At 61.3% G+C, this 17,462-nt stretch overlaps 3 protein-coding genes across 6 annotated transcripts; 1 reads left to right on the top strand and 2 right to left on the bottom strand.

Moving 5' to 3' along the window:
* The first annotated feature begins 431 nt into the window (after nt 1-431).
* Nucleotides 432-10,987, top strand: STX3 (syntaxin 3). Of its 4 annotated transcripts, none has more exons than XR_003991055.1 (11): nt 432-747; nt 2,195-2,275; nt 2,359-2,458; nt 2,546-2,620; nt 2,716-2,783; nt 3,952-4,060; nt 4,727-4,800; nt 4,883-5,017; nt 7,091-7,201; nt 9,332-10,329; nt 10,565-10,987. XR_003991055.1 is itself a non-coding variant. In XM_030483663.1 (11 exons), the coding sequence occupies exons 1-10, from the start codon at nt 718-720 to the stop codon at nt 10,319-10,321; spliced, it is 861 nt and encodes a 286-aa protein (XP_030339523.1). In that variant the 5' UTR covers nt 434-717; the 3' UTR covers nt 10,322-10,329; nt 10,565-10,987. The 4 variants fall into 4 exon arrangements, 3 of the variants coding, with proteins under 3 accessions (XP_030339523.1, XP_030339522.1, XP_030339520.1); XM_030483663.1 differs by having other exon boundaries at nt 434-747; nt 10,244-10,329; XM_030483662.2 differs by lacking the exon at nt 10,565-10,987 and adding an exon at nt 8,097-8,203 and having other exon boundaries at nt 434-747; nt 9,332-9,823.
* Nucleotides 10,988-11,419: 432 nt separating this feature from the next.
* Nucleotides 11,420-14,235, bottom strand: MRPL16 (mitochondrial ribosomal protein L16). Its single transcript, XM_030483694.1, has 4 exons — nt 14,155-14,235; nt 13,940-14,005; nt 12,817-12,965; nt 11,420-11,949 (listed from the first exon to the last, which is right to left on the bottom strand). Exons 1-4 carry the CDS (start codon nt 14,219-14,221, stop codon nt 11,464-11,466), a joined length of 768 nt encoding a protein of 255 aa, XP_030339554.1. The 5' UTR covers nt 14,222-14,235; the 3' UTR covers nt 11,420-11,463.
* A 261-nt stretch (nt 14,236-14,496) lies between these two features.
* CBLIF (cobalamin binding intrinsic factor) lies at nt 14,497-17,378 on the bottom strand. The gene is made up of 9 exons (XM_030483670.1): nt 17,309-17,378; nt 17,021-17,200; nt 16,805-16,948; nt 15,901-16,044; nt 15,648-15,823; nt 15,311-15,539; nt 15,089-15,233; nt 14,872-14,990; nt 14,497-14,558 (listed from the first exon to the last, which is right to left on the bottom strand). Exons 1-9 carry the CDS (start codon nt 17,376-17,378, stop codon nt 14,497-14,499), a joined length of 1,269 nt encoding a protein of 422 aa, XP_030339530.1.
* Between the last annotated feature and the right edge of the window lie 84 nt (nt 17,379-17,462).

The raw sequence follows: 17,462 nt of genomic DNA, 5'->3' as shown, positions 1-17,462 counted from the left end.
CTGCCCCCTATCCCTATCCGTGTCCCCTGTCCCTATCCGTGTCCCCTGTCCCTATTCGTGTCCCCTGTCCCCTCTCCATAGCCATGTCCCCCAGACATGTCCCTTATCCCTAACCATGTCCCCTGTCCCCAGCCATGTCCCCACCCCTGTCCCCTGTCCCCGACCCATAGCCATGTCCCCCAGACATGTCCCCTGTCCCTATCCATGTCCCCTGTCCCTATCCATGTCCCCTGTCCCCAGCCACGTCCCTTGTCCCCTACCCCTACCCATGTCCCCCAGCCACATCTCCTATCCCCAGCTGTGCCTCCAGATGTGTCCCATCCCCAACCCTGTCCCCTGCCCATTCCCGTATCCCCCTTCATCTGCTCCCCCCCGCAGCCACCCACACCAGGGGGTGCCACGTCCTCACCCCGATGGGGACCAACTTCCTCACCCCCGCCCCACACCGGGGCCACCCCACATCCGCCACCTTTAACGTGCCCGGGGGTGCCCCAGGTGAAGGGTGGCTCCACCTCGTCCCTCCCCTCGGCTCCTTCCCTGCGCCCGTCAGCGGGGATTAGCGAAGGGACCAGCCCCGGGCTCGGGGACGCGGGGACGGGGCCACCGCCACGACCCGCTCCTGATGGAGGAGGCTTGAGGGGGGGCATCCACCATCCCTGCGGTGGGTGAGGACACGGGGGGACCCCCCCCTGCACCCCACCAGCCCCCGGGGGCACCATGAAGGACCGGCTGGAGCAGCTCAAGGCGGTGAGATGGGGACACCCCGGGATAACGCAGGGTTTGGGGGGGTCAGTGGTGGATGGGGACGTCATGGGGTGGGGGGGGGATGGAGCCCCCATGCCAGTGTGTATTGGGGTGTCGTGGGGATGGGGGGTCCTGAGATCTGTGTTTGTGGTAGATGGGGCTATCATAGGGATGGATGTCACCAAGACCCCATCCCATGGTGTTTTGGGGTGTTATGGGGATGGGGGGACCTTGAACTCCCCCAAGATGGATGGGGGGGACCATAAGGATGAGGGGGGGTCCTGAGACCCATGTTCATGGTGGATGGGACATCATAGGGATGGAGGTCACCAAGACCTCATCCCGTGGTGTTTTGGGGTGTTATGGGGATGGGGGGACCCTGAGACCCCCCTTATTCGATGTGGGCACCATGGGGATGGGGGGGACACATGAGAACCAGCCCCACATCAATGGGGCTGTTGGGTGGAAGGGACTTTGGGGTCACCCCTCTGTGCCATATAGGGTTGAAGAGGGTATATTGGGGGGTCACCAACCCCCCATATAAACATTGATCCCACCGTGCTATGGGGTGCAATGGGGACACCCCCACCCCACTGTGTGGGGCTGGAAGTGGGGGGGATCCATCCCATGGGGTGGATGGGGCAGGGAATGGATATGGGGTGCCCCATCCTGCACCCCACATCTCACCCCTCTCCCGCCACCACCACCACCACTTCCTCCTCCCATTACCCGCCCTATTGCAGGGCCCCCTTCACCCCACATAGAGCCTCCCCCCCTACATATAGGGGGCCCCGCAGCCCCCCAAGCTGCCCCCCAGGCCGCGGTGTGGGGCAGCAGCCGGGGCAGGGAGGCTTGGCAGGGATTTAGCCGGGATTATGGAGCCAGCGGATAAAGCCTTGAGAAGGGAGACAAGGGATTAGGGTTATTTTTACTCCATCGGGAGCAAGGGGGGGTTTGGGGGTCCCCACATGGGGCTTGGCCCCCACCACGGGGATGGGCACCCAAAGGTGCTGGGGGTGGGGGGCAGAGGGGGTGTGGAAGGGTTGGGGTTGGCACCCAAAGACATGGAAGAGACAGGAGACAGGAGCAGGCGTGACACCGGGGTGATGGGTGACAGCACCTTTGGGTCCCCCATTGAGCCCCAATGGGGGGGTGAGGGTCTGGGGTGGAGGACCCTGTCCCATGTCCCCTTCCCCATCCCCATCTCTGTCCCCATCCGCCATCCCCGCCCTGCAATCCCTTAATTCCCAGCTGTGCGCAGCCAGATGTGACGGGAGCGCAATGTCCCCCCTCCTTTGTAGATGTCCCCTGTCCCCAGGCCACCACCTCCACCATGTCCCTCCCTGACCCTGCCACCATGTCCCCATGGGGTGACTGTCACCACATCCCCATGGGGCTGCTGTCACCATCGGGGGTGTCACCCCTAAGTCTGCCCCATTGCACCCCATAGAAGCAGGACGCGGACGATGACACGGAGGAGCTGGAGATCGCTGTGGACAACACGGCGTTCATGGACGAGTTCTTCTCAGAGGTGAGTGGGACGCGGGGACATGGGGATGGGGACAAGGGACACGGGGCTGTCCCCTCGCCCCTCCTCATCCTCTTGGGCTTTAGATCGAGGAGACCCGGCAGAACATCGACAAGATCTCGGAGAACGTGGAGGAGGCCAAGAAGCTCTACAGCATCATCCTGTCAGCGCCCATCCCCGAGCAGAGTGAGTGTGGTGGCCACGTGTGTCCCAACAGCACCATATGTCCCCATCCCATTCCCATTCCCATTCCCACTGCGGTTCCTCCTGCAGAGACCAAAGATGACCTGGAGCAATTGACAGCAGAGATCAAGAAAATGGCCAACAGCGTCCGCAACAAGCTGAAGAGTGAGTGACCGTCCCCATTGCTGTCCCCATGTCCCCATGGGCACCCCATGGCCGTGGGGAAGGTCCCTGACGGGCTGGGGTCCTGCTCCCCCCAGGTATGGAGCGGAACATTGAGCAGGATGAGGCACGTTCCTCTGCTGACCTGCGGATACGCAAGTCCCAGGTGAGCTCCGGTCCCCACTGGGTTGTCCCCAACCAGCACCCAGTGTCCTGAGCACCCTGTCCCCATTGGGATGGGGATGTGGCATGTCCCATTATCCCCAGGACCCCCGTCTCTGTCCCCTGTTCCAGATACACCATGCCTGGGTGCTCCCAAGCTTCATGTCCCTCTGCCCTGCCTGTCCCCAGCAGACATGTCCCCCACGTCCCCAACACTCTGGCCTCTCCCCCATGGATGTCATTTCCCCAGCCCCAGCCCCACCACTTCGTCCTGCCCTGTCCCCTGGGGCTGGGGACACACCGTGACTGGGGTGTCCCCAGCCCCATGTCACTGTCCTTGGCCATATCCCCTGGGAAAATAGCCCATAGGGATATGCCATGACCAGGCTACCCCATGTCCCTGTTCCCATCGCTGGGGTCCTGTCCCCTAAAGACTAGGGAGGTGCCATGCCCAGGATGTCCCCATCCCCATGTCCCTGTCCCCAGCACAGGGGTCCTGTCCTCAGGGTTGGGACACACCATACCCAGGGTGTCCCCAGCCCCATGTCCATGTTGTTGTCTGTGTCCCCATGTCCCTGTCTCCATGTCCCTGTCCTGTCCCCAGCACTGGGTCCTATCTCCTGGGGCTGGAAGGTGCCATACCCAGGTGTCCCCTTCCCCATGTCCCCATGTCTTCATGTCCCTGTCCCCATGCCCATGTCCTTATGTCTCTATACTCTCCACAGCACTTGGTGCTGTACCCTGGGGCTGGGACATGCCATACCCGAGTGTCCCCATGTTCCTGTCCCCATGCCCATATCCCCATGTCCTTGTCCCATCCCCAGCACTCGGTGCTGTGCCCAAGGGCAAGGGACATGCCACGTTCAGGGTGTCCTCATGTCCCTGTCCCCAGCACTTGCTGCTGTCCCCTGGGGCTGGGACATGCCATACCCGAGTGTCCCCATGTCCCTATCCCAACACTCGATGCTGTCCCCCATGGACACACCACACCCAGGTGTCCCCATGTCCCTTTCCATAGCACTTGGTGCTGTCCCCCAGGGACCTGGGACATGCCATGCCTGGGTGTCCACATATCCCCATGTCCATGTCCCCATGTCCCCATGTCCCTGTCCCCGCAGCACTCGGTGCTGTCCCCATGGATACACCATGTCCCCATGTCCCTGTCCCCGCAGCACTCGGTGCTGTCCCGCAAGTTCGTGGACGTGATGACCAAGTACAATGAGGCGCAGGTGGATTTCCGGGAGCGCAGCAAGGGCCGGATCCAGCGGCAGCTCGAGATCAGTGCGTCACCCCCCAGAGACCCCAGAAACCCCAGAGACCTCATAAACCCCAGAGACCCCACAGACCCCATAGACCTCATAGACCCCATAGACACCATAGACCTCATAGACCCCAGAGACCCCAGAGACCTCATAGACCACATAGACCCCATGCACCCCATAGACCCCAGAGACTCCATAGACCTCATAGACCCCAGAAACCCCAGAGACCTCAGAGACCCCATAGACCCCGGAGACCCCACAGACCCCGGAGACCCCACAGACCCCAGAGACCCCATACACCTCATAGACCCCATAGACACCATAGACCCCAGAGACCTCATAGACACCATAGACCCCATAGACCCCATAGACCTCACAGTCCTCAGAGACCCCACAGACCCCATAGACACCCCCCAGGACAGTGGGAGGAGCCAAACCCATAGCCCCCGCCCCTTTGGGACAGTGGGAGGAGCCAGCCCTTAGAGAGCCAATCCCTTTGGCCCTTTAGGCCACGCCCCCTTCCCAAAGCAGGCGGGGCCAGGTCACACCGATCCCATTCACTAAGCGGGTGGAGCTTGTCTCTCCAGACCCCGCCCATTCATAAGGTGGGCGGGGCCACCCCAGAGACTCCGCCCCCTTCCCGGGGTGGGCGGGGCTTATCCCCCCTCCTTTCCATGTGCTGCAGCCGGTAAGAACACGACGGACGAGGAGCTGGAGGAGATGCTGGAGAGCGGGAACCCGTCCATCTTCACCGCAGGGGTGAGCCCCACACCGGGATGGGGGGGGACCCACACCGGGGGGTGCCCCCCAACCACCGCTGACACCCACGGTCCCCCCCCAGATCATGGACTCGCAGATGTCGAAGCAGGCGCTGAGCGAGATCGAGGGGCGGCACAAGGACATCGTGCGCCTGGAGAGCAGCATCAAGGAGCTGCACGACATGTTCGTGGACATCGCCATGCTGGTGGAGAACCAGGTGAGGGAGGAGCCGGGAATGCCGGGATCCGAGCCGGGATCTGGGCGTGGGATGAGCAGGGATATGAGGATAAGGCTGCGTGGGACAATCGAAGGTCTGTGCGTGGGGATGAGCAGATCCTGTGCTTGGATCTGAGCACAGGGATGCACGGGATCAACAGGGATGTGCTCATGGGCTGCATGGGATGAGCAGGGATCTGTGCAAAGGGATGAGTAGGAATCTGTGCGTGGGTCTGTGCGCGGGGATGCATGGGGATGAGCAGGGATTCCGGCATGGGCTGCATAGGGATGAGCAGGGATGTGTATGGAGATAAGGAGGGATCTGTGCATGGGACGAGCAGGGACCTGAGCATGGGATGAGCTGGAATCTGGGCATGGGATGAGCTGGGATCTGGGCATGGGTCTGTGAGTGGGATGCATGGGGATGAACAGGGATAAGCTGGGATCTGCATGGGATGAGCAGGAATGAGCTGGGATCTGTGCATGCGATGAGCAGGAATGAGAGGGATTTGTGCATGGGATAAGCAGGGATCTGTGCATGGAGATAAGGAGGGATCTGAGCACGGGATGAGCAGGGATCTGGGTACAGGATGAGCTGGGATCTGGGCATGGGACAATCAGGGATCTGTGCACGGGACAATCAGGGATCTGTGCACGGGGATAAGCAGGCACCCGTGCACAGATCTCAGTACAGGGATGTGTGGGGACAAGCAGGGATCTGTGCATGAGGCTTCACAGGGATGAACAGGGATCTGTGCATGGAGATAAGGAGGGATCTGTGCATGGGATGACCAGGTACAAGCAGGGATCTGTTCATGGGATAAGCAGGGATCTATGCATGGAGATAGAGATGTGTGCATGGGATGAGCTGGGATCTGGGCATGGGATAAGCAGGGATTTGTCCATGGAATGAGCGGGGATCTGTCCATGAGAAGAGCAAGGATCTGTCCATGGGATGAGCAGGGGTCTGTCCATGGGATGAGCAGGGATTTGTCCAAGGGATGAGCTGGAATATGTCCATGGGACGAGCAGGGATCTGTCCATGGGATGAGCAGGGATCTGTCCATGGGATGAGCAGGGATTTGTCCAAGGGATGAGCTGGAATATGTCCATGGGACGAGCAGGGATCTGTCCATGGGATAAGCAGGGACCTATGCATGGAGATAAAGAGAGATGTGCGCATGGGATGATCTGGGGCCTGTGCGTGGGAAGAGCAGGGATTTGTCCAAGGGATGAGCTGGGATCTGACCATGAGGCAATCAGAGATCTGTCCATGGGACAATCAGGGATCTGTCTATGGGGCAATCAGGGATATGTCCATAGGATGAGCTGGGATCTGTCCATGGAATAAGCAGGGATCTTTCCAAGGGAAGAGCTGGGATCTGTCCATGGAATAAGCAGAGATCTGTCCAAGGGAAGAGCAGGGATCTGTCCATGGAATAAGCAGGGATCTGTCCAAGGGAAGAGCAGGGATCTGTCCATGGGATGAGCAGGGATCTGTCCATGGGACAATCAGGGATCTGTCCATGGAATAAGCAGGGATCTGTCCAAGGGAAGAGCAGGGATCTGTCCATGGGACAATCAGGGATCTGTCCATGGAATAAGCAGGGATCTGTCCAAGGGAAGAGCAGGGATCTGTCCATGGGAAGAGCAGGGATCTGTCCATGGGATGAGCTGGGATCTGTCCATGGGACAATCAGGGATTTGTCCACGGGATGAGCTGGGATCTGTCCATGGGACAATCAGGGATCTGTCCGTGGGATGAGCTGGGATCTGTCCATGGAATAAGCAGGGATCTGTGCATGGGACGAGCAGGAGCCTGCCCACGACCCTGCGCAGGGACCATCACACAGGGCCGCCCGTGTCTCCCTGGGGACACGAACCACGCGGCACCCCCACACCGACCCCCGCCGGGGCTGCCGCAGCCCCGCGTCCCCCCCCGCGCCCCGCAGTGGGAGGTGCCCGCGGCGCAGCGCCCCCTGCAGGCAGGTTCCATTGTCACGGCCCGGCGGGGGGGGTGAGGGGGGGGGAGCGGGTGGTGGTTCCTAACCCGGGGCGCTGCCCCCCCCCAAAGGGCGCCATGATCGACCGCATCGAGAACAACATGGACCAGTCCGTGGGCTTCGTGGAGCGCGCCGTGACCGACACCAAGAAAGCCGTGAAGTACCAGAGCGAGGCCAGGAGGGTGAGATGGGCCGAACCCCGCGCCCCCATAGCCACCAGGGTCCCCTCATAGCCCCCCGTGTCCCTTCATAGCAACCAATGTCCCCCCATAGCCACCAGGGTCCCCCCATAGCCACCAGTGTCCTCCCATAGCCCTCCATGTCCCCTCATAGCAACCAGTGTCCCCCCATAACCACCAGGGTCCCCCTATAGCCACCAGTGTCCCCTTCATAGCCCCAGTGTCCCTTCATAACCACTAGCATCCCCCCATAGCCCCCAGGGTCCCCCCATAGCCACCAATGTCCCCCCATAGCCCCAGTGTCACCTCATAGCCCCCAGGGTCCCCCCATAGCCACCAGGGTCCCCCCATAGCCCTCTATGTCACCCCATAGCCCTCAGTGTCCCCCCATAGCCCCAGTGTCCCTTCATAGCCCCAGTGTCCCCTCATAACCACCAGTGTCACCCCATAGCCCCCAGTGTCTCTTCATAGCCCCCAGTGTCCCCCCATAGCCACCAATGTCCCCCATAGCCCCCCATGTCCCTCCATAGCCCCCCATGTCCCCCATAGCCCCCAGTGTCCCCCATAGCCCCCATGTCCCTCCATAGCCCCCAGTGTCCCCCCATAGCCACCAATGTCCCCCCATAGCCCCCAATATCCCCCCATAGCCCCCAGCGTCCCCTTTGTCACATCTCCCCATGTCCCAGTGTCTCCCTGTACCCCAGTGACCCCGAGCTCCCCCGATCACCCCAACGCCTCCCACCTCCCCCCAGTGACCCCCAAGTGGCCCCAGCCCCCCGCTTATGGCTCCATGGGGTTGGCAGCTCTGTCCCTCTGTGCCCCCAACCCCACCAGCCCCTGAGCCCCACACATATGGGGCAAGGGCCAACCAGCCCCATGTCCCCTCTGCCCCCTGCAGAAGGTGCTGGCTTTGGCCGTGGTGGTGATGCTCTCACTGGGGGTAGTTGCCCTCGTCATCGGACTTGCTGTGGGGCTGAACAACAAATAGCCCGCCGTGGGGCTGGGGTGTGTAAGTGTTGGGGGGCAGAGGAGCCCCACATGGGGGGCTTGAGGACAACAGGCTGGTTTCACCATTGTGGTGTGTCTGTGGGGCTCAGGCTCTATGTGGCTCAGGCTCTATGGGGTTCTGTGGGGCTCAGGTCTGTGGGGCTCTGTGGGACTGGGGCTCTGTGGGGCTCAGGCTCTACATGGCTCAGGCTTTATGGGGTTCTGTGGGGCTCAGGTCTGTGGGGATCTGTGGGGCTGGGGCTCTGTGGGGCTCAGGGTTCTGTGGGGCTCAGGATCTGTGGGGCTCTGTGGGGCTCAGGCTCTACGTGGCTCAGGCTTTATGGGGTTCTGTGGGGCTCAGGTCTGTGGGGATCTGTGGGGCTGGGGCTCTGTGGGGCTCAGGGTTCTGTGGGGCTCAGGATCTGTGGGGCTCTGTGGGGCTCAGGCTCTACGTGGCTCAGGCTTTATGGGGTTCTGTGGGGCTCAGGTCTGTGGGGCTCTGGGTTGTGCAGCTCAGGCTCTGTGGGGCTCGGGTCTGTGGGGCTCAGGTCTATGGGGCTCAGGCTCTGTGGGGCTCAGGTCTGTGGGGCTCAGGTCTATGGGGCTCAGGCTCTGTGGGGCTCAGGTCTGTGGGGCTCAGGACTATGGGGCTCAGGCTCTGTGGGGCTCAGTGCCTGTGGGGCTCAGGTCTGTAGGGCTCAGGTCTATGGGGCTCAGGCTCTATGGGGCTCAGGTCGATGGGGCTCAGGCTCTGTGGGGCTCAGTGCCTGTGGGGCTCAGGCTCTGTGGGGGTCAGGTCTATGGGGCTCAGGCCTATGGGGCTCAGGCTCTGTGGGGCTCAGTGCCTGTGGGGATCAGGCTCTGTGGGGCTCAGGTCTGTAGGGCTCAGGTCTATGGGGCTCAGGCTCTATGGGGCTCAGGTCGATGGGGCTCAGGCTCTGTGGGGCTCAGTGCCTGTGGGGCTCAGGTCTGTGGGGCTCAGGTCTATGGGGCTCAGGCTCTGTGGAGCTCAGGTCTATGGGGCTCAGGTCTATGGGGCTCAGGCTCTGTGGGGCTCAGGGTCAGGATCTGGCTCCCCATGTCGCCGCAGCCCCTCGCCCCCCTCCCTCTCAGCTGCGGCTGACACCTCCCCTTTCCCTCCTGCAGACATTCCCGACATCCCAGCGCCGACATCTCCCATCGGGACCCTTCCCAGCGCCGCATCCCGGTTCCCTCCTGCCCCTGCTCCTCCCGGCTCCGCTGCCATCCCCTCCATGGAGGGATCCCAGCGCTGGAATTCCCCTTCCACACCATTCCCTGCCCTCCTGTCCTCGTGTTCCCATGGGAAGGGGATGGACTCAACTCTTTGTACTCCCTTTGCTGCTCCATCAACTTCTGGTCCCCATCACCATGGGGATGGAGCAGGCGGTGGCTGGATCCTCATCCATGTGGGCATCCCGGAGGATGAGGGATGGGAATATTGGGTTTGGTGGCACTGGTGGGTCTGCCCATGCTTCGTTCTCCACCATCCATGGCCGATGGAGCTGGGGACACTGTCCCCTCTCAGCCTTGATGTCCCTGATGGTGTCACTGGGCCAGGAGGACACACTCATTGTGCTTACCCAATTCCCACTGGAATAAAGCTGATTCCTGCTCCTCTCCGTGCACAACGTGATGCCGGGGGTGGGGACAGCACCGGGTGCTGGATGAGGCTCTGGGACCATCCCTTGGGTTTGGGTGCAGATGTGACACCCCAACCCCTGCCAGGCCAGAGCAGAGCATCATCCCTCCTGGCTCTGGTGGGACACTGCCCCATCCCTGGCAGTGTCCAATGCTTGGAGAAGGGCTTGGAGCAACCTGCTCCAGTGGAAGGTGTCCCTGCTCCGGGCTTGGAACCGGATGAGCTTTAAGCTCCCTTCATCCCAAACCATTCCATGATGGCTTTGGGTAAGTCACGGTGATGGGGCATCACCAGCACAACCGCATCCCGGTGCTACGCATCCAGCTCCCGCCTTCCCTGCTGCCACCCCTCGTCCCCCTGCCCCGTGCCACCCTCACGGTCCCTCTCTTGTCCTGCAGAAGAAGATCATGATCATGATCTGCTGCATCATCCTCGCCATCATCCTGGCTGCCAGCATCGGGAGCATCTTCGCCTGAGCCCTCAGGTGAGGTACCACACGGCAGGAAGGTGACAATCGGGGTCCCCGTGCCCAAGGAGTGGGGTTGGACCTTGTAGGGGTGATCCGGGTGGGATTTTGGCCTCGATGGGGTTGATCCTTATGGGATTCACCCCCTTGGGCTCACCATAAAGCACCAGCATAACTGGGTGTCCCCCGGTACCCGCAGCAGGGAGGGATGGGGATAGATCTCCGACGTTCCTCATCTTCCTCCCCATTCCAGGTGGCCTTTCCCGCTCCCGCCCTGCGCCTGGATGATCCCACTTGTGGCTCCAGCCATTGGAGCCACCCCGGGGACCTGCCAAGCCCTTGTCCCCAGAGCCACGAGGACATCCCTGTGCTGCAGCCCATGTATCCCAGAGGAATGGAGACCACCCGCCCTGCATCCCAGTTCCCTCCCATCCCTGGGGGAATGCTCTGAGGTCCCCACTTTGCTCCTCACCCTGCTTGGCCCATGGTCGGCAGCGGCACAGAGGAGCCACGGTCCCCCCTGGGGTGACACGAAGGCTCCTGCCTTGCTCAGAGCAGGAGGAGAAGCTTCTCCCACCGCCCGCAGCCGTGGCTGGGGGTGACTTCTCCATCCCGGAGGCTCCCGGGATGCGCAGCCCCGCGCCGGAGCCTCCTCCTGAATAAAGACATCACCCGAGCTCTGCCCTGGGGGGCTGCGTTGGGGAGACCCCCCCCTGCATCCTGCACCAGCCTGGAGAGGAGAAAGCTCCTGAAGGGGACACCTTAGAGCAGCTCCAGTGCCTAAAGGGGCTCCAGGAAACCTGGAGAGGGGCTTTGGACAAGGGATGGAGGGATGGGAGGAGAAGGAATGGCTTCCAACTGGAAGAGGGAAGAGTTGGATGAGATATAAGGCTCTTCCCTGTGAGGGTGCTGAGGCGCTGGCACAGGGTGCCCAGAGAAGCTGTGGCTGCCCCATCCCTGGCAGTGTTCAAGGCCAGGTTGGACACAGGGGCTTGGAGCAACCTGCTCTAGTGGAAGGTGTCCCTGAGGAATGGGATGAGCTTTAACCTCTCAAACCATTCCATGGTGCTCCCAGCCCCACAGACCACCCCACCATCCAACGCAGGAATCCTTTGGGAATCTTTAATTCAGTCTCTCCCTTCCTTTAACTCCTCACACCCTGTGCTTCAGGAAGAACTTCCCCCAGTAGCGCCCGTGGAGCCGCAGGTCGTAGGGACTCAGGTATTTCCTCATGCCCAACATGTTGGCGGTGACCACGCGCTCGAAGGTCCAAGGGTTCTGGTTGTTGAGTTTCTTCTCCTCTTCCTCCTGCCTCATCCGCTGGAGGCTGTCCCTGCTGACGGGCACGGCGGGGAACGGCAGCTTCTTGGCGACCTGCGTGAGGAAGGGTTTCACCTCCCCAAACTCGCAGCGTCCTCCCACCTCCACCACCAGGCGCCCGCTCTTCACCGCCGTCACGTAGTGGTCGATGGGGCCTTTGCCACCACCCATGCGGTGGCCCAAACTCTTCCTCGTCACCGGTTTGTAGGGAGCGGGCACCCGCCAGATGGCAAACATGGATTTGGGGTCCATGCTGCGCCCGATGGTCAAGCGGATCATCTCCAAGTGGCCCCAGTGGAGGTAGCCACCACCTAGAGCCTGTGGGGTGAGAGGAGAGGGTGAAGGGGACCCCACTTGTGTGCAGGGATGGTGTCCCCAATGTCATGGAGCTGCTGGAGCGAGGCCAGAGGAGGCCACGAGGATGCTCAGGGGCTGGAGCAGCTCCCGTATGGAGCCAGGCTGAGAACATTGGGGCTGTTCAGCCTGGAGAAGAGAAGCTGCATGGAGACCTCAGAGCAGCTTCCAGTGTCTGAAGGGGGATACAAGGATGCTGGAGAGGGACCTTCATCAGGGACTGGAGTGACAGGACAAGGGGTGATGAGTTCAAACTGAAATGGGGGGGATTTAGGTGGGATATAAGGAAGTTCTTCCCTGTGAGGGTGCTGAGGCGCTGGCACAGGGTGCCCAGAGAAGCTGTGGCTGCCCCATCCCTGGCAGTGTTCAAGGCCAGGTTGGACACAGGGGCTTGGAGCAACCTGCTCTAGTGGAAGGTGTCCCTGAGGGCTTGGAATGGGATAAGCTTTAAGCTCCCTTCATCCCAAACCATTCCATGATCAAGCTTCCTCAGTCCTGCCCTGTGTTGTAGCACCTCCTCATGTGCTTTTGGGGTGGAAACCCGCCTCACCGGGGCCATCTCAAAGCTGCTTTTCCACTTTAAGCTCTTTATCACGCTCCTTACCCCCTCTCTGGGTAAACAGGGCCCATCCCAATGGATGCACCTCGGACAATCCAGCTTTTCGGAGCCAGTTTGGCACCAATTCCCTCTGGGATACCGGTTTCTTTGGAGCTTCCATTGCTCATGGAATGGCTTTAGCATCACTCAGGGGTCTCCAGCCTGGGGGTGCCCACTCCTGCCCCATGGCCCAATGCAGCCCCCGCCCCCCCCTTATCCCCCCCATTGCTCACCAGGATCCCGTACTGCCCCTGGATGAAGTCAGTGGCCTCCCGGGATGGGCCACGGATGTCCCGGAGCTGCCGCGGCTCCCGCCGGACCTTGGGCACCGCCGGCACCTTCTCCATGAACTTCAGCTTCGGCTTCTCCGGGAAGATGATTCCTGCGGGGGGGGGGGGGCACACACACGTGTATGAGTGACACCAGCACCCCACAGACACCCATGGGGGGGGTCTCCCCCCATTATACCTCTATTAAGGGGGGTACTCCCCCCATAGACCCCAATTATACCCCTATTAAGGGGGGTACTCCCTGCATAGACCCCCATTATACCCTCATTGGGGGGGTTCTCCCCCCATACACCCCCATTATATCTCTGAAGGGGGGGTTCTCCCCCCATACAAGCCCATTATATCCCCATGGTGGGGTTTTCCCTCCATACACCCCCATTATACCCCCATAGGTGGGGGGGTTCTCCCCCCATAGACCCCAATTCTACCCCCATGGGGGGGTTCTCCCTCCACTATACCCCCATTATACCCCATAGGAGGGGGGGTCTCCCCCCATACACCTCCATTATACCCCCATAGGAGGGGGGATTCTCCTCCCACAGACTCCCATTATACTCCCATTGGGGGGGGGTTCTTCCACCATAGACCCCCATTATACCCCCATGGGGGGGTTCTCCCCCTATACACCCCCATTATACCCCATATAAGGGTTCTTCCTCCACAGACCCCTGTTACACCCTCATGGGGGGGAGTTCTACCCCCACAGACCCCCATTATATCCCGGGGGGGGGGGGGGGGTGTGTCTCTCCCCATAGGCCCCCATTATACCCCCATTGGGTGGGAGAGCTCTCCCCCCACAGACCCCCATTATATCCCCATTGGGGGGGTTCTCCTTCCTCTATACCCCCACTACACTCCCACTGGGGGGGGGTTCTCCCCCCACAGACCCCCATTACACCCCCACTGGGGGGGGTTTTCCCCCCTAGACCCCATTATACCTCCATGGGGGGGGGTTCTCCCCCATAGACCCCCATTACACCCCCATTGGGGGGGTCTCCCCCCATAGACCCCCATTATACCCCCATGGTGGGGTTCTCCCCCCACAGACCCCCATTACCCCCCTTACCGCTGTAGTCCGGGGGCATCACGTACTTCTTGAGGCCTGCCCGGGGCACGGTGACACCGGCGGGACCTGGGGACAAAGCGGGGGTGAAGCGCCGGGAACGGGGCTCCCAACACCCCCCCCCCGGGCACACAGGGCCGCATTGTGCTCCATAGCCCCCCATTGTGCCCCATAGAGACCCACTGTGCCCCATAGTGCTGCCCGGACCCCCCCCGGACCTGCCCGCGCCGGGAGCGGCGGCCGGAGCCGCCATCGAAACATGGCCGCCGCCATAGACGTGCCCATCGGGCGCCGCCATGTTGTACGTCGCCAAAAGAGGCACTTCCGGTTGCGTGGTCCCTTGCACCTCCGGAAACATGGAGCGCAACGTTAGTTCCGGACGGAATTCCCGCTCCTTGTGTCATTCCAGGAGGTCGCTCCCGGTCCCACCACGCGTTTCCCACCCCCCGTCATGGCCTCGGTGTCTGATTGAGGCCCCAATGTCGTGACACACACACAGACACACGGCGCTGTGCTGCAAATGGTGCTTTATTGCCCCCACCGTGGCTCCCTCGTTGGGTTCAGTAGGTGCTGAACACAGCCCGGATGTGCTCCCCATCCTGAGGCTTGTAGAGACCGACCCCTGCAGTGGAGGGATGCGGTGAGGTGTGGGGCATGGCCCCTGCACTGCGTTCCCCCCATAGAACCATGGAATGGATCCCCATGTCCCCAGGATCCCACATCCTACATCCCCATAGTCCCATATTCCACGTCCCCAGGGTCCTCATTCCACATCCCCATATCCCCCCCCCACGTCCCCAGGGTCCCCCATCCCCATCCCCTTATAGGTCCCTTCCAACCCAAACCATTCCACGCTCTTATGGTTCTATGTCCTCTTGTCTTGCTGTTCAGCCAACCCAAAGGATCCCATCCCATGGGATCACCTCCTCACCCACCTTCCTCCAGAGCATCGCTGCCGCTGAGGAACTTCCAGTACGTCCTATCATCCTCATTCCCAGCCAGCCCATGGATGGACACCACCATGATCCCCCAGGACGTCTGCTCCGTCTGGAAGCTTCCAGAGAGGCGAATGGGCTCCGCGTTCCATATGGGAACGCCACAACCTGCCCTTAAACCCCTCTATCGCTCACCTATAGAGTCTATAGGTCTCACCTATAGACCGTGGGCTCCTCCTCGGCCGCTACCTCCAGCACCTTGAGCAGCGTGGAGCCATCAGGGACCTGCACCGAGATGGTGAAGCTGAAGTGCTGCCCCCGTAGCTCGTTGATGATGGAGTATTGCACCGTGATGGGGTCTGCTGCAAGGGGACAGGGACATGGAGCGGCGCCAAGGGACATGGGGCGGGAGCATCCATCCCATAGGGAGCAGCCGTACCGCTGGTTGCGGCCAGCTTTGGGGACAGTCGCGTTTGCAGGCGCTGGGATGTCCTGGTGCTGGAGGAGCAATCCAAGCTCGCTGCTTCCAGGTAGGTCCTGCCCACCAGGGCGGGCAGGAGCTGGGCAATGGCTGTGGGCAGCTGGTAGTGGTGGTTGTACACCACGGAGAAGGCTTGGGCACAATCCCACTCCCGAGGGGCATAAAACTTCCCTGCGGATTCCAACGCCTGCGGAAGAGATGGGAGACACCACCAAGAGCAGGTTGGAGCAAGGTGTCCCTTGCTCATTGAACTGGATGAGCTTGAAGGACCCTTCCAACCCATCTCCCATGGTACCTGCAGGGCCAGCCCCATGCTGTAGATGTTCCCGATGAGGCCATCCTTCTCCTCCTGCTCATCGAGGAAGCTGTTGGTCACCACTGACAGCACCTCTTGGAGCAGGTCCTGCACGTCGTTGAGGTCTGTCCGCCCGTAGGTGCACACCAGCGCCAGCACCGCCATGGCACGGGTGTCTGTGGCATCCGCCGGTCACCACCAAGATCAAGGGGGCTCGAAGAGGGGCCGCAATGGGGCTGGGGGGGGCACTTACCCACGGAGAGCTGGCTCCCGAGGCTCAGCAGCTGCTTGGCCAGCACCACGGATGCCTCTTCGTAGCCACCAACCCCGGCCAGGCACAGGCTGAGGGCGTCCAGGCCGATGCTGTACAGGGTGGTCTTGGGGACACCTTCCAGGTCTGCAGAGCAAAGCATGGGGGGAAGATGGGGAGGTGATGGGTAGACAATGGGGAGACAATGGGGAAGTGATGGGGAGAGGATGGGGAGGTGATGGGGACATGGTGGGAATACAATGGGGAAGTAATGGAGAAGTGATGGGGAGGTGATGGGGAGACAATGGGGATACAATGGGGAAGTGATGGGGGGGACAATGGGGAGATGATGGGGAAGTGATGGGGGGACAATGGGGAGATGATGGGGATACAATGGGGAAGTGATGGGGAGAGGATGGGGAGATGGTGGGGAGTGAATTGGGATACAATGCAGAAGTGATGGGGAGAGGATGGGGAGATAATGGGGAGGTGATGGGGGGATGATAGGGAGATGATGGGGATACAATGGGGAGAGGATGGGGGGACAATGGGGAGAGGATGGGGGGACGATGGGGAAGTGATGGAGATACAATAGAGAGGTGATGGGGGGACGATGGGGAGATGATGGGGAGGCAATGAGGAGATGACGGGGACACGATGGGGATATGATGGAGGGATGAAGGGTAGGCAATGAGGAGATGATGGGGAGAGGATGGAGAGACAATGAGTATACAATGGGAGCATGGTGAGGAGATGATGGGGAGGTGATAGGGGGACAATGGGGAAACGATGGTGAGATGATGCAGGGACAATGAGGAAACAATGGGGAGATAATGGGATGATGATGGGGATAGAGGCAGGAGACACCCCCCTGGTGTCCCCAGCCCATCCCTCCATCCCATCATACCCATGTTGACCAGCTCCTTATCCGTCTCCTGCTGCAGGATTTGGAGCATGTCGACGCTCAGCCCCATGTCTTCGACCTGCTGTGGGTCCTGGCAGGACGAGAGGAAGGCGAGCACGTACAGAGCCACCTCACCCGAGGCCATGTCTGTGGGGACAAGGGATGCAGGTGGCACCGGGGTCTGTGTGATGTGGGGGGCACCCCCTGCCCCATTCCTACCTTTCTGAGCGCTATTCACAGCATCCTCCTTCAGCTGCTGGAGCAGCAGCTTGTGTGCTGGGCTGCTGGAGGCCCCGGCCAGGTTCAGGGCCAGCAGGACACTGGGGTTCGGCAGCTCATCCGTCACCACGGAGTCCTCCAGGTCCTGCAGCATCTCGGACACCAAGTCCTGTGGGGCCACTGCGAGGAGAGGGGCTGGTGGTGCTGGTGGCAGGAGGTCACCCAGGACCCCAATGAGCCTCTCCTGGGGTCATTGTCCCCCTTTGGTTCCTCTGTGCGGACACTCACCGCAGCCCTGCACCCATGGGTCACCCAGCAGGGCCAGCAGGACCCCAATGGCCAAAGCCACACGGAGCATCATCTCGTGTCAGAGCAGCAGGACCCTGCAGGCTCTTGTATTCCCAAGAGTCCTCTGTTGTTTATAACAGGTCCTGGTGCCCTT

Source organism: Strigops habroptila, chromosome 4 (genome assembly GCF_004027225.2).
Source record: "Strigops habroptila isolate Jane chromosome 4, bStrHab1.2.pri, whole genome shotgun sequence".
In the NCBI taxonomy this organism is placed as follows: domain Eukaryota; kingdom Metazoa; phylum Chordata; class Aves; order Psittaciformes; family Psittacidae; genus Strigops; species Strigops habroptila.
Note: the sequence above shows the minus strand (reverse complement) of the source record. Positions and strands in the feature narration are given on the sequence as shown.

Bases quoted from the DNA above. Each gene is read 5' to 3' on its own strand.
- MRPL16 (XM_030483694.1), bottom strand. From the start codon at position 14,221: ATGGGCACGTCTATGGCGGCGGCCATGTTTCGATGGCGGCTCCGGCCG. The intron at 14,006-14,154 runs GTCCGGGGGGGG...CTTTGTCCCCAG, and splicing joins GCCGCTCCCGGCGCGGGCAG to GTCCCGCCGGTGTCACCGTG. The intron at 11,950-12,816 runs GTGAGCAATGGG...CTCACCCCACAG, and splicing joins AGGGGCAGTACGGGATCCTG to GCTCTAGGTGGTGGCTACCT.
- STX3 (XM_030483662.2), top strand. From the start codon at position 718: ATGAAGGACCGGCTGGAGCAGCTCAAGGCG. The intron at 2,276-2,358 runs GTGAGTGGGACG...CTTGGGCTTTAG, and splicing joins TGGACGAGTTCTTCTCAGAG to ATCGAGGAGACCCGGCAGAA. The intron at 7,202-8,096 runs GTGAGATGGGCC...TGCCCCCTGCAG, and splicing joins ACCAGAGCGAGGCCAGGAGG to AAGGTGCTGGCTTTGGCCGT.
- CBLIF (XM_030483670.1), bottom strand. From the start codon at position 17,378: ATGCTCCGTGTGGCTTTGGCCATTGGGGTCCTGCTGGCCCTGCTGGGT. The intron at 16,949-17,020 runs GTAGGAATGGGG...TTGTCCCCACAG, and splicing joins TGTGAATAGCGCTCAGAAAG to ACATGGCCTCGGGTGAGGTG. The intron at 15,234-15,310 runs GTACGGCTGCTC...GTCCCCTTGCAG, and splicing joins AAAGCTGGCCGCAACCAGCG to CAGACCCCATCACGGTGCAA.